The sequence below is a fragment of the Oratosquilla oratoria genome, chromosome 12 (assembly GCF_046742065.1).
Source record: "Oratosquilla oratoria isolate Oo_2021 chromosome 12, ASM4674206v1, whole genome shotgun sequence".
Lineage (NCBI taxonomy): Eukaryota > Metazoa > Arthropoda > Malacostraca > Stomatopoda > Squillidae > Oratosquilla > Oratosquilla oratoria.
Genome location: NC_134788.1, coordinates 62,247,447 through 62,263,413, shown reverse-complemented (window position 1 = coordinate 62,263,413; position 15,967 = coordinate 62,247,447). Strand labels below are relative to the sequence as shown.

Here is a 15,967-nt window from a genome sequence, read left to right as displayed (position 1 = left end):
GGATCGACCCCTAAATTGACCAAAGGTCGAAGTCAGGCCTTCAACAAACGCTGCAGGCTCGAGGCGAGACATTGCTAATTGCAATGCAGCGTTTGGCACTAAGCCAACAACACAGGACATAGCCTAGGCTATAGGCCTAGGTAGCATATGTTACGTACATTGTGAATCTCCACAGATTAATATTCATGAAATGTGCAACACCAATAATGAATTCATAAGTGGACACACGGATAACAAATCCATTTGGAATGAACACATTATGAGGACTCATGAAAGGGTTAGGTAAGATTCATATATGCATGTCTAATGTATTTATTTGTGCGCCCATCAGCGTAGGTCATCACCCTATATCAATCTTTCGTGAGGACGTGTGAATCACTACGTGAAATTTGAAACGAATCCTTGGTGAGAAGGCTGAAAGGTTGTCTTTCCTGTATGGGCCACCACGCGAGGTCTTTTGTTTTTCTGAGAAAGCTGCATCAAACAGTTCACACGTAAAAGGCTTCTCTACAGTGTGCGTCATCACGCGATATTTGAGAGCACTCTTCAAAAGCTGCATCTCACAGGTCACACTGGAACGGTTTCTCTACAGTGTGGGTCATCACGTGATATTTTAGAGCAGTCGTTCCTGAGATAGCTGCAACACACAGGTCACACTTGAAAGGTGTGGGTCATCATGTGTCGTTCGAGGGCCCTTTTGTTAGAAAACTGCATAACACGGGTTACATTGGAAAGGCTTCTCTCTAGTGTGGTTAACCATGTATAATTTTAAATGACTCTTCCCTGAGAAAGCTGAATCATACATGGCGCATTTAAAAGGTTTCTATCTACTGTGGGTCACCAAGTGTACTTTGAGATTACTCTTTCGTGAGAAAGCTGCATCACACAAGTCACACTTGAAAGGCTTCTCTCCAGTGTGGGTTACCATATGTTGTTTGAGACCATCCTTTACTCTGAAAGCTACATCACATAGGTCACACTTGAAAGGTTTCTCTCCAGTGTGAGCCATCACATGATATTTGAGACCACTATTCCCTGAAAAAGCTGCATCACACAAGTCACACTTGAAAGGCTTCTCTCCAGTGTGGGTTACCATATGTTGTTTGAGAGAACTCTTCAATGAGAAAGCCGCATCACACAGGTCACATTTGAAAGGCTTTTCTCCCGTGTGGGTCATCGCATGATATTTGAGAGCACTCTTTTGTGAGAAAGCTACATCACACAGGTCACACTTGAAAGGCTTCTCTCCAGTGTGGGTCATCATGTGATATTTGAGAGCATACTTTTGTGAGTAAGCTGCATTACACAGGTTACAGTTGAAAGGCTTCTCTCCAGTGTGAGTCATTATGTGTCGTTTGAGATGACTCTTTCGTGAGAAAGCTGCATCACACAGGTCACATTTGACGGGCTTCTCTCCAGTGTGGGTCATCAAGTGTCGTTTAAAATGACCCTTTTGTGAGAAAACTGCATCACACAGGTCACACTTCAAAGGCTTCTCTCCAGTGTGGGTAACCATATGTTTTTTTATATTACCCTTCCATGAGAAAGCTGCATCACACAGGTCACACTTGAAAGGCTTCTCTCCAGTGTGGTTCATCATGTGATTTTTGAAATTACTCTTTCTTGAGAAAGCTGCATCACACAGGTCACATTTGAAAGGCTTCTCTCCTGTGTGGGTCATTATGTGTCGTTTAAAACTACCCTTTTGTGAGAAAGTTGCATCACACAGGTCACATTTGAAAGGCTTCTCTCCAGTGTGGGTCATCAAGTGTCGTTTAAAATGACCCTTCTGTGAGAAAGCTGCATCACACAGGTCACACTTCAAAGGCTTCTCTCCAGTGTGGGTCACCATATGTTGTTTAATATTACCCTTCCATGAGAAAGCTGCATCACACAGGTCACACTTGAAAGGCTTCTCTCCAGTGTGGTTCATCATGTGATTTTTGAAATGATTCTTTCTTGAGAAAGCTGCATCACACAGGTCACATTTGAAAGGCTTCTCTCCAGTGTGGGTCATCAAGTGTCGTTTAAAAGTACCCTTTTGTGAGAAAGCTGCATCACACAGGTCACACTTGAAAGGCTTCTCTCCAGTGTGGGTCATCATGTGATTTTTGAGACTAGTCTTTCCTGAGAAAGCTGCATCACACAGGTCACAATGGAAAGGTTTCTCTCCAGTGTGGGCCATCATGTGATATTTAAGATGACTCATGAGATAGGTGTGTCACATGAGTTTCTCTTTGTTCCATGATGAATATACAGAATTTTTGGATACCTTTTCCAAGGAAATGCTGATATTTACCCTCGACCTGTAGGGAAAAAAATAAGTTCGACATTAACTTTTTGAGAGCATGTAAAAGGTTGTAACACGAGCTTAAACAAATACAGTGGGACATTAACGAAAATGTAGTAGGGAAAGGGAAGAAATGACTCTTAATACTGATATCAACGGTGGTATCTATGTATATGAAAAAATAAAGTTTTCCAGTTTTGAAAATTTCCTGGCGTTTTTTATGACCACCTTCCGAGATCCGGCAAAAATGTCCCATGGTGTAAGGATATTCTTATAGCTACCATATACCATATAAAGCATTGCTGCAATGGATGAACGTGGTTCAAAGGGTAGTGCAAAGATAAAGAGGAGGTTTAAGCACTTTTGGGCCTGGGTTACGAAGACGAAGAAGTACCCAAAAGAAAGTGTGCAGAAAGACTATGCTCTTTGTCACGAATTGACCAGGGAGCACAGGAATGACTTTCCCCAACTTTACGCTTAGAAAAAAACGAAAAAAAAAAAACTTCAGTACTATAACAACCACTATTAAGAGATTCCATAGGAAAATATTGGGGTTCAACAATATGTTATGTAATAGAAAAAATTATGTGTACTCTGATGAAGAGTACGATCTCATGATAGATTTCGACAGAGAAATTAAAAAGGAAGAATCGGAAAAGTTTATGAAACATTATTTTGAAGGATACAAGAATTTCACTGAAAGTGGTGGTAAAAGCTGTCTCGAGCAATACCAAAAGTATTACATCGATCGGAAATACAATTACATCAAAAACCGCAAAATTAAGGAAAAACAGTTTACCATAAGGTTAATGGTAAATGTGTGGTGAAAAATCCGGCAAGCGTGGTATATAAAGAATGTTTTTTCAGACATGCCATCCATTACGGAGGGGGAGTCTTAAGTGAAAGGTATCGACAGCGAGCAGGTAATTCCAGAAGACGAACCTGAATTGGGATCCGTTGAGATTCCTGCTTCAGCTTACAATATTACTAACTAAAGAAGCCGCAACGGCAATGATCCTGCCTGATTACGACTATGCCGTCGACGAAACGGAATCAGATGTGTCGGTCCTCCTTAAGGTTTGGGAAAGGACTTTTCAAGAAAAAGAAGAATCAAAGAAGGAGAAGGAAGAAATAAAACAAGAATTAAAGGAGATCAAAAGAAAAAAAATAAGAGAATTGGTACAAAATGTTAGATTGAAGGCTGAGGATAAAGAAAACAGGACATTCACAGAATTTTTATTACGGATTTGCATGGGTGAAACAGGTAGATTTAGGTTTCCAAAGAAATTTGGTATTTTGTTCAAAACAAGGGATGATGTGATCGAAAAGGTCTACGAAGAGCTCGAAGCTAATGCCAACAGCTATCTATATTTCCAAAAAAGAGCCATGATATGTCCTAGAAACGAAGACGTGGATTACATAAATGAGGTGATCTATGAAAGTATCAAAGGTGGTCAATATATATACAGGAGTGAGGATAAGCCAGTCGGAAACGATAAAATTGAAATTCAAACTTCGGTATATAACAGAATGAATTTTCCTTCTATTCCGTTACATGAGTTGATGCCGATGAGTTCATTGAGAATGTCCCATCGAAACAAAAATGAAAATAAAAGAGACCGGTGCCTTGTTCTAAATACAATATAGTATATATATATATATATATATATATATATATATATATATATATATATATATATATATAATATATATATATATATATATATATATATTTCATATAAACCCTTGGAAGGGAAAGATTTATCTAGGGAAGTAATTTCTTTAAGAATACCACTGTAAGAAATTTTTGGTATTAAAAATAATTTCCTTATAAAAATCTTTCACTTCCAAGGATTTATATCAGATTTATATAGGGAAAGAGTTTTTTTTTTTTTTAAAGAATGCCACGATTAACCTTTTTGTTATGATGACGCCGACGAACAGGTGTCATGAAGTGTGAGTGGGTATACATGGATGAGGGTGTTGGCATCAAAATTATATATATTTTGTGGTTGTAGCTGAGTGACTTCGGAATTCTGTGAACTGGTTTGGTAATATTTTCTGTGTTTTTCATTACTCAGTGAAAGAAAACAAGTCATACAGCAGATTTCATATCTTATAATGCAAGTAGTGTGATGCATCGTACATTAGGCATCCGATGCTGCACACAAGAATTTGGCTCGTATTTAAGAGGTTAAAGGAAGAAGATATGGAAGGTTGAACAAACAATAAAAATGATGGGGTTGCACAGAATATAGATTGGGACAGTATATAATCAGGAAATAATAAGGCAAAGGAGTGGCTGAACAAATATCATAGAGGTAGAGGACATTAGAAAAAAGAGAAGTATACAGTAGCATCATTGGATATAAAATATCTTTGTCAGATTTTCAGAGAGGGCCACTACACACACACACACACCAATCAAGGATGTCATAAATCAACACTGTAGAGATTCACAAGAATCTGATATTGATTTCTACAGCAAATCTCTTGTTTTTGGGGAAAACAAGTGAAATTCCACACATATACCACCACAAGCATTTAAATAACAAAATCAAATGTTGATTTCAGACATCCTTGAGTGAGAAGTCAATTACTTCTAGTCAATCTATCCTAACTTGTCCCTACCTGCAACTAAGTTAGGTTAGATTCACTCCTCACTTCCATCAATCACTAAAACAAGGTGCAAAGTGGGAAAGGTTTATTGAATTATAGTTATTCAGTGGAAATGGCCACTTCAAATGAGTTACAAGTAATGTACATGGATATTTGTGCCCTGTAGCAATCTTACTCATAAATCAATATATGATTGAATTTTTTAGGTGACTGGTAATATGAAAATTAATAGGAAAATAATAAGGTGCAGGAATGGATGAATAAATACTACAAGAAATAAATCTTAAAAAAAAAAAAAATGTGATGAAGGATATACAAGCAGTCAACTGGAAATAAGAAATATTGGTCAAAATTTCACAAAGGTATACATCCATCCACCAAGAAAGTCAGAAAAAAATGAGTAATTTTTGTGAATTGTTTATTGGTATCTACAGCAAATCACCTGGTTTACATTTATCAGGGACCCCCCCCCCCCAGGATGAGTAAACATAAGAATTTTGGCAGAAATAGTACCACAAGCCCATAAATAAATCTACAATAGGTTTATGTCTGCTATCTTAGAGTGAGAAAAACTAATCTAGTCAACCGTGCTTTACCTATTTCTACATATGGCTAAAGTCTATTCCAATAAGAAGTTACACTTGATTTCTGCCATGCAGCTTAGTACAGTTGGTAATCCATTAGACTCCTGCTCCACACAGGCACCAGCAAGATGCAGATTCCTCACCCCCTTCAGAAAATATTATATTTCTCCATTTTGTTCATAAGATAGGAAATTTTGGCTTCAATCATTGGAAACAGCAAACACTCTACCACTAAAACAAAAATTTCAAAACTCTATAGGATAAAAACCTGAGTAATTATGTGGAATTGAAGTCAAGGAAAAGATAGTATAGTTTCATATACATCATTATTTACAATTGATGTTTACAGCAATTATGATATCATATTTAGAATATGTGTCCAAACCATCCCAATACTGTTTCATCAACCCTATCTCCCAACTCCCTTTTCACCCCTATTCTCCTCCTCACCTCATTTCTCACTCTATCCAGCCTAGTAACCCCTATCATACTTCTCAGGCACCTCAACTCAAACACATTCAAACTCCTCCTCTCTTATGTTCCATGTTTCTGCTCCATACAATGAACAAAATGTAGAAATATATTTTCTCAAGGTGAGGAATTTGCATCTTGCTGGTGCCTGTGTGGTGCAGGAGTCTGAAGGACTACCAGCTGTACCAAGTTGCATGGCAGAAATCAAATATAATATCTCCTTGCAATGAAGTGGTTAGGTTACACTCAACCCCCCACCCCCTATTCTATCAACTACTACAACAGAATAATGATTGTAGCTTGTTAAGATTGTCCAGAAACAACCACTTCAAATGAATTGCAAATAATTTTGTGTGTAAATCTATTTATGACCATGGCAATCTTAATCACGAAGACAACATTATTGGAGCCAGCACTGATCTTTGTGGGACTCCAAGTCGCCTCTTTCTCTCCTCTGTTCTAGAGTTGACAACTCCAATTTTAACAGTCCTTCTTCATATCAAAGTTTTGATAGTTCTGGGGCCATCCTTTTAGCTGCTCTTTGGATTCTCTCAAACTTCTTTATATTCTTTTTTGTATTGGGTGACCACAGTGTCGCTGCATACTTCAATTTAGGCCTTATCATTGTGACTAGTATTTTCTTTACCATTTCTTCATCCAAGTAGGTAAAAGCCACTTTTCTTGCTCTTAGTAAATTGTAGGTTTCAGCAACAATCTTGTTTATATGTTTGTCAGGGGACATATCTTTTGTGATAATCACTCCCAGGTCTTTTTCAGATCCTTCTTTCTTAACTTCTTTTTCATCAATTTTGTGTGTGTATTTACCTAGTTGTATTTTATGGGAAGAGAGCTATGCATGTAGTATCCTGCTTTTGTATCTCTCTGCATCCAGTTTATTCTTAAAATCTTGTATAGTTTTGGCACTCACTGTTTCCTCCTTCAGTTTGTTCCAGATATCTATCACTCTATGTGGGAAGCTATTTTTTTTTTTCAAATCCCTTGTGTAACTGTTCTTCTTTTTTTTCTTCTCATGTCCTCTTGTTTTTCTTCTGCCCATTTTAATAAGTCATTTCTATTAAGACTTTCCATCCCTTTCATAATTCTGTATATATTCAGCAAGTCACCTCTTTCTCTTCTCTGTTCCAGTGTTGGTAGATTTAATTCTTCCAATCTTTGTATGTTAAATTGGAGAGTGTTGGTGAAATTTTTGTCGTTGCTCTTTGCATCCTTTCTGATTTTTTTTTTTTGCACTTGGTGCCCATAGTGTCGTAGCATACTACAATTTTGGTCTTATCAGTGTGCTTAATATTTTCTTTCTTCATGCATGCAGTCGAAGGTCACTTTCATTGACCTTAATCTAAAAGTTTCTCCAACTAGTTTGTTGACATGTATATCTGGTGTCAAGTCACTTCAGATGATTACTCCAAGGTCCCTTTCTGAGTTGACTTTTTTTTTCCTTCTTTAATACCAATTTTATATTGACCCGATATTCTATTTTTGCTTTTTCCAAATTCCATTATACTACATTTCTTAAGGGGACCGTCCATTAGAAAATCAAACTTTTTTAGTTTGGGGTGAAAGTGGCCGAGATTTTTTCCTAGTAACTGTCTTGCCTCAGAGAACATACCACCGAGTTTTCAAGTCATTAATGCTTATACTTTTTTTATTGTGATTTTTTTTTTTTCGAGGGGTAATTTTTGACAATTTTGAAATTGATTCAGAGGATAGACCTTTGACTGGATATTGATTATTTTTTGTCTTTATAATGGGCTAAGATAGATGAAGAAACGGAGGCAGAATTATGATGTTCTGATCAGTCTGTTATGAGAAAAAAAAATCCAAAGTTGATAAAAAATATATATATATATACATACATATTACATATATACAAATATATATATATATATATATATATATATATATACACACGGAGTTAAACACGACAGCATTTTGGCACTGGTTAATCTTCTTACTGAGATTTTCAATTTTCCTCACAGTAGGTCTCATTTCAGGAGGGTGGGCAAATACAAGCCTTCCAAATTCTTCCATATCTAATTTAACGTTTCGACTTCAGGGAGTCATCTTCAGAATGGTTACAAGAGAAAAGTCACAATTTTCAAAGCTACATAATTCACAATTGACAATGGTGTATATATATATATATATATATATATATATATGAAAAAATCCTACTAGTCCTTGACAGGACATAAATCTGCCTCTAAATGTTCTCCCAATTATGCTGAATCCGAAAAGGATTCGCTGTTAAAAATCAGTGAAGGCGTTTTGGATATGAATCAAGTTAAACGTGCAAAAATCAAGTTTTTCAGGAATGAGCGTCATAGTTTTTTTGTTCATGGTTACTGGTCCCCTTTCATTATTTAGGATGTTATGGTGTTGAAAGGGTATCATAGGCACCACCCTACACTTTGTTGCCAGCTTTTGATTAATTACAAGTTTATATGATGAATCCAGTTAGTATCCACCAGGGTTATATTGCTCAGGATCCAAGCGTGCACTTTTCCTTTTCTTGGCGCGATGCATCTTTGGTGACAGACGATCTTTATCTGCCATCCTAAGCTGTTTTATGGCATCACTGGTTGTTTTAGAGGAAATATTTTCATGGTTTTTTTTTTTCATTTTTTTTCATGATTTTCTGATATACGATTCATACTGTACAGTATGCAGTCAGGTCCCTGGTGCCATATCATATGCTATTATTTATCATACAAAAGCTTATTGTACAAAATAAACAGCTTTTGTTAGCAAATATATGTAACAACAGAAAATGTAATATGCAGTACACAGCGCACACGACCCAGCCACAGTAGGGTGGGGGGGGTACTGTATTATATATTTTTTCAGATAGTAAAAATCAAGATACAGCCTCCATACTCAGCCACGAGATAGCTTATGAGCAACACTTTTAGAGGAAATATTTTCAGAATTTCGTTTTTTTTTTTTTTTTTCTTGATTTTCTGATGGACGATCCCGTTAATGTTGAAGCTGACTTCACATTTCTGACTCCATTTCCATATTTTGTCCAGGTCTTCTTGTAGTGATTTGCAGACTTCCTCTGTGTTTACTCTATAGTAGTTTTGCATCGTCTGCAAAGAAGTTCATGTAACATTTCACTCCTTCACCCATATCATTTATATATATGGCAAACATTAATGGAGCCAATAAAGAGCCTTGTGGGATGCCACTTTTCATATCTTCCCAGTACCAGTTTTTGTCTCTATGTACCACTCTCATTTTTCTCCCACTCAAGAAATCTTTCATCCATTCCAGTAACTTCCCTTGTATTCCACCTATTATTTCAATGTTTCTTATCAGCTATTTATGTGATACTTTGTCAAAAGCCTTCTGCAAGTCTAAGAAGGTGCAATCTGCCCAGCCATCTCTTGTACTATTTCTACTAATTTTGAGTATAAGCATATCATATTTGTGGTACATGATCTTCCGCTTCTAAAACCAAATTGTTTGGGGTTTAGTATTTTATTCTCTTCCATGAGTTTGATCCATTTGTTTCTGATAACTTTTTCACATTTTTTGCTATTGTGCTTGTAAGGGATACCAGTCTGTAGTTTGTAGGATTTTCTTTGTCTCTTCCTTTATATATTATATATTGGTATTTTTCCAATCTTGTGGTACTTTTCCTTCTTTGAGTGAGAAGTCAATAATCTTGTGTAATTTGTCCGTTAGTTCATCTATACACTCTTTCAATATCCAATTTGCAATTCCATCCAGTCTGCGTGATTTCCTAACATCCAGGTTTTTTACTTGATCTATTATTTCTTTCAGTGTTACCTTTATTTCTTTCATTTCATGGGCTCTTTCTCATAGTCCATCCTCCCAAATTTGTGAGCTTTCAATTGTAAAAACAGACCTGAAGTGTCTGATCATAACTTCAGCCATTTCTATATCTATATATTCTTTATTTCCTTCATGCAGTTTCACTATTTCACATTTATCTTTTAGTTTATCATTTACATACCTGTAAAAGAGTTTGGGTTGATCTTTGCATTTGTCTATTGTATCTTTTTCATAGTTTCTTTTTACGTTCCTGTGTATAATCACATATTCATTCCTAAGTTTTGTATATGTTTGCCATTTGGATGATTTTTTGTATTTTTTCCCATCTTTTCCAGGCTTTGATTCTTTTATCTTTAGCCTCACTGCACCTTTTGTTATACCAACACTTTATATAAACCTCTTTTTGTTTCTTCTTTGGTACATATTTTTCTATTCCCTCCTTGTACTTTTCTTTTAGTATGTTCCATTTCTCTTCCCTCTTTGTTTCTTCTTTTGAAAATTTTCCCAGTTAGTATTATTGAAAAAACTTTCTAAGTTTTAAAAAGTCCGGTTTGTTGTACATTAATCCTCCTTCTCTATGTTTTTCATTTCTTCTTGTGTCTTTTTCTTCTTTTAGTTCAAACTCTATTATTATGTGGTCACTCTTCCCAATTGGGGTCTTATAATCCATTTTATTCACAATATCAGGTTCAGATGTGAATATTATGTCTAGTTTTGATGGTTCATCATTGTTTCTATATTTAATATTTTGCTTTACCCATTGAGTTAAAGTTTTTGGAGGCACATGATTTATCACAAACTTTCTGCTCTTCCTATCTCTGTCTTCCACTTCCATCATAATCATCTCTACCAGTACTTTATTCTTTCCATATGTGACATTCCTCACGTTTATATCCTTCTTAGTCAGGAACATAACTCCACCCCTTTGTTTTGTCTCTGTTTCTAATCCAATAGTTATATGCACCATGTCCTACACTGTTGGGTGGTAGTGGGCCTTTTAATTTTGTTTCTACAATTCCCATTATGTCCGGTTCTTTTTCCTTCAGATAATTATTCAGTTCATTCAAGCCTGTTATTAATCCATCTATATTTGTGTAAGACACTCTTAATTTTCTGCTACTTCCATTGTATTTACTGTTTCCCTTTTGTTTTTCTCTGTTATGGTCAATTTCCTCACTTTCATATTCACTACTTTCCAATAGAGTTCCTCTTTTTGTGACTGTTCTTCTCTCGTTTTTTTTTTTTTTTTAGCTTCTTGTCTTTCGTTTTTTCCTCCTCTCTTTCCCCTTTGTTCATTTCTCTTTTTATCCATACCTTTTTATATTGTTTACTGTCTGCTATTTACCCTGTTTTTGCTAAGATATTCTCTGCTGTCGTTTGTGACCTGAATTTAATCTTAATTGGTCTGGTCTTATCTGTACTATATTTACCAAGTCTTTACATTTCTTCAATTTGTTTCATGATTTCAGGTTCATCTTCCTGAACTAATTCTATTATATTGTTTACTTTTTCTTTTTCCTCTTTAGTTCTCATAGTCCTGTTTAAGTTATACTTCTCTTCCGTCCCTAATATAATCATAAATTTCTTTTTATCTGCAAAGTCTCTTACTGTATTCTCCTTCTCCATCATTACTTTAATAACTGTATTTTCAGTTTGTTCTTTCATCTGCTGTGTCACTATGTCTTTAAATGCAACTTTATTGTTCTCTTAGACTGTCTTCCAACCCTGTGCTTCTTTTGCTATGGACTCTTTATTTTCTCTATTATTCCTCTTTAATTCCTCATTCTTATCTTTTACTTCCTTTAACTGTTTTTCCAATTCTTCTACTTTAGTTAGGCATTGGTTTTCCTTCTTTAATTGTTCCAATTTATCAACTCTCTATGCAATCTCTGTGAGTTGACCTAGCCTACTTTCCCAGTGTTGAGACATATTTTCTAGTCTTTCCTCTAGCCTTGCTAATTGGGGGAGGTTGGCATCCCCCCCTTCATTAAATCCATTGAAATGATTATCTTCACTTTCTATTTTGTTGTTCTTATCTATATTTCTAAACTTAATTATTTTACTGGAATTATTTATTTCTCCAGCATCAGCTGATCTTTTGTTTACTTTTTTTCCGTAGGTGGCGCCCTTGTGCCTCCTTCCTCATTTCCTTCCATTTCCCTCAGTAATCCCTCCCCTTCTTCCTTTTCATCACCTTCCTTCTGTACCACGAGCTTTCCCCTTCCCTATAAATACAAAAGGGTACTTCCTCGTTGTTGAAATTCACAAAAATTTCCCTCCTTCTTTGGAGCTCCAATATTTGCTGTGAATCGGTCTACGTGTGTGTGTGTGTGTGTGTGCGTATTTACCAAGTTGTATTTACCTAGTTGTATTTTACGGGAAGGGGAGCTATGCTTGTGGTGTCCCGTCTTCATACCTCATTTTATCTAAACTATCTTTAAATTCATGTATTGTTTTTGCACACACTACCTTCTCATCTAACTTGTTCCAACTGTCTATTACTCTGTGAGGAAAGCAGTTCTTTTTCAGATCTCTTCTATAGTTGTTTTCTTGATTTTCTTTGCGTGTCCTCTTGTATTTCTATCATCCCATTTTATTAGATCCTCTCTATCAATAGTTTCTATGCCTTTCATGATTCTGTAAATAGCTATCAAATCTCCTCTCTCTCTTCTTTGTTCTAGTGTCTGTAGCTCAAGTTTTGCTAGTCTCTCTTCATATGATAGTTTTGAGTGTTGGTGCCAATTTTGTAATTGCTCTTTGTATTCTTTCAAGTTTTTTTTATACATTTTTTTTGTACTTGGTGACCACATTGTTGCTGCATATTCCAATCTTGGTCTTATCAGAGTGATTAGTATTTTCTTCACCATTTCTTCATCCAGGTATGTAAATGCCACTTTGATTGTTCTTATCAAATTATAAGTTTCTCCAAAAATCTTATTTATTTGTTTCTCAGGTGACATATTATTCATAACAATGACTCCCAGGTCCTTCTCATTTTCTACTTTTTTTATTCCTTCTTCTCCCAATTTATATTATCATGTTATTCTGTTTTTGCTTTTTCCAAATTCTATTATACTACACTTTTTAGTATCGAACTCCATGTCCCACTTCCTACTCCATTCCCATACTTTATTTAGATCACTCTGTAGTGACTCACAATCTTCTTCAATGTTTACTTTTTTCAACAGTTTTGCATCATCCGCAAAGAACCTCATATAACTTTCAATTTCTTCATCCGTATCATTAATATATATAGCAAACATTGGGGCCAGAAATGTTCCTTGTGGAACACCACTTATTACTTCATCCCAATTTGAGTGTTTGTCTCTTATCACTACTCTCATTTTTCCTTGCAAAAAGTCTCCAATTCATTTAAGCAGTTTGCCCTGTATTCCTCCTTCAGTTTCTAATTTCTTAAGCAACTTTATATGTGGTACTTTGTCAAAAGCTTTATTTAGGTCTAGAAATGCATAATCAGCCCATCCATCTCTTTCTTGTATTATATATGTGTGTGTGTGTATTTACCTAGTTGTATTTTATGGGAAGGGGAGCTATGCTTGTGGTGTCCTGTCTTCATATCTCATTTTATCTAAACTATTTCTAAATTCATGTAGTGTTTTTGCACACACCACTTTCTCATCTAACTTGTTCCAACTGTCTATTACTGTGTGTGTGTGTGTGTGTATTTACCTAGTTGTGTTATACAGGAAGAGAGCTATGTTCATGGTGACCCATTTTTGTATCTCTCAGCATCAAGTTTTTTCTTAAAATCTTGAAAAAGTGTTTGCACACACTATTTTGTTGTCTAATCTGTTCCAAGTATCTATCACTCTGTGTGGGAAGCTGTTCCTTTTCAGATCTGTTCTGTAACTATCCTCTTGTTTTACCATTATCCCATATTAATAAGTCCCTTCTTTGTTCCAAAGTTGGTAATTCTAGTTTGGACAATCTTTGCTCATATGTCTGTTTGGAAAGAGTTGGTGCCAGTTTTGTTGTTGCTCTTTGTATTCTTTCTAATTTTTTTATATTCCTTTTGGTACTGGGTGTCCATAGTGTTGCAGCATACTCAAGTTTTGGTTTTATTAGTGTAGTTAATTTTCTTTTTTTTTTATCATTTCCTCATCCATATAGACAAATGCCACTTTTATTGACCTCAATAAATTGTAGGTTTCTCAGACTATTTTATTAATAAGATTGTCCGGTGTCACGTCTTTGCTGATGATCACTCTAAGGACTTTTTCTGAGTTTACTTTTTTTACCTCTTTTTCGCCAATTCTATGATCTCTCAATATTCTGTTTTTACTTTTTCCAAATTCCATTATACTATCATTTCTTGATATTGAATTTCCCTTCCCACTTTTTAGTCTATTTCCAGATCTTGTCCAAGTCTTGTTGTAATGAGTTGCAATCCTCCTCCATTCTTTCTTTAGTATTTTTGCATCGTCCACAAAGAAATTCATATAACACCCTACTCCTTCATCCATGTCATTGTGTGTTTAGGATTGTAATGATTTGAGGCATAATCTTGTCTCTAAATAAACTGTACTTGATTAGCATATACCATTGCCTAGGTTTGGTCAATTTTTAGAAGTGCACACCTACATGATATAGCAACAAAAAGTTGCTAAAACTGATTTACTAAAAAAGAAAGTTGCAGCGGGTGAATGTTACATCATGTTTGTTTTGATAGATGCCAAGGTTCAAGATATTAAAGGATGATAAATTCATTTATTCTAACCTAACCTAACTTAACCTATGCTACCTAACATATGTCACCTAAGCTGTATTTAGTAATGCGGTACCTATAACTCTAAAGATCCATCGGGTCGTCGTCATGGATGCTGACGGCCTGATTAAGTACTTGTTTGGACTGCGTGGAGTAGAGTTGTTGCATAGCTTGAAGGAAGCCCTACTATCTTTGTAACAGCATATATTAATGTCAACTGGATTTGGAGAAAACCCGGTTCACAATGTGAAAGTCATCGTCTAACTTACATGGCATCTCGATGCTATGCTCACAGCTTCATTCAGTAGTATATTTGCTTTTAGCAAGGTAGGTTATTGATTTCCGCCAAGAAAAACTGATATTATGTTAATGTTTTATAATTCACAAAATTAATTTTCTATTGCTTTATCACATAGGTGTGCACTTCTAAACATTTACTGAATAACATTAGCATATACCATTGCCTAGGTTTTGAACCTATTCATTAACAACTCTTTCCCCAATATTTTTTGTAAAATACCCCTGCGTCTTTCCAGTCGCTGCCTCATCATCTCATCCCTTGGAATATTTCTCTAGTATTTGCTCTGAGTCGAAAAACATAATCACAGATAATAAAGTTGAAGATGTTGGCGGCACCAAATAAAATTTAGTGAATCCAGGAACCTTTCACCCCTTTCCCCAATACGGGAGAAAGGGAGAAATGCGAATGTAATATTTTGTAACAGTAAGAAAATATTAAAGATCAAACTCGGAAACATGCGCGGTTCCACATCGATGAAAGTACACCAATTTGAGCCCAAGTACGATAAATTGGTGAGTAGGAGACGGGACCCAATGAGCATTACTCCTTTCCTGTATACTGCAATTAATTAGATACATATGTATGCAAACATTACCTTCTTTCTTTGGAAGAGTGAGGACGATATGACACTGGGCTCCGGTATGTAAACAAAGATGGCGGAGAGTCTAGGAAAACGAGACCCGTGTGTAAAGTTGCGAGGAAGGTACAAGCATTTAACCACAATGGAACGTAAGTGTCAAATGCTTTTTGAACCATCTTCACAATTTTACAATTGACAAAGAAACTATAAAAAGTATTGTTAAAAAGAGACAGGCTTATATGAAATACAAGTGCTCGGGTGCATCTAATGATCTAATTAACTATCAAAATTATATTTTAATACAGAGAGATTTAAAAAAGACAATGAAGAACGAAAACGACAATACGAAATTAATATAGCTGATAAATCCAAAGAGGATCCCAAAGAATTCTATAGTTACATTAGAGATAAAAAGGTTATTAGGAATCACATTGGTCCACTATTATCTGCTGACAGTCAATTTGAATATTGAAATGAAGGAATGTGTGATAATTTAAACAAAAATTTTTGCATAGTATTCGTAATTGAAACACCTCAAAGTGAGCTCCAAACTAAAACCTGTGAAAAGTCTGTGGTAAAG

General features: G+C 35.6%; 1 protein-coding gene across 1 annotated transcript; it reads right to left on the bottom strand.

The window, feature by feature from the left end:
* Window positions 1-8: 8 nt before the first annotated feature.
* Window positions 9-15,590, bottom strand: LOC143030838 (uncharacterized). The gene is made up of 2 exons (XM_076194058.1): window positions 15,403-15,590; window positions 9-2,306 (listed from the first exon to the last, which is right to left on the bottom strand). Exon 2 carries the CDS (start codon window positions 2,207-2,209, stop codon window positions 824-826), a length of 1,386 nt encoding a protein of 461 aa, XP_076050173.1. The 5' UTR covers window positions 2,210-2,306; window positions 15,403-15,590; the 3' UTR covers window positions 9-823.
* Between the last annotated feature and the right edge of the window lie 377 nt (window positions 15,591-15,967).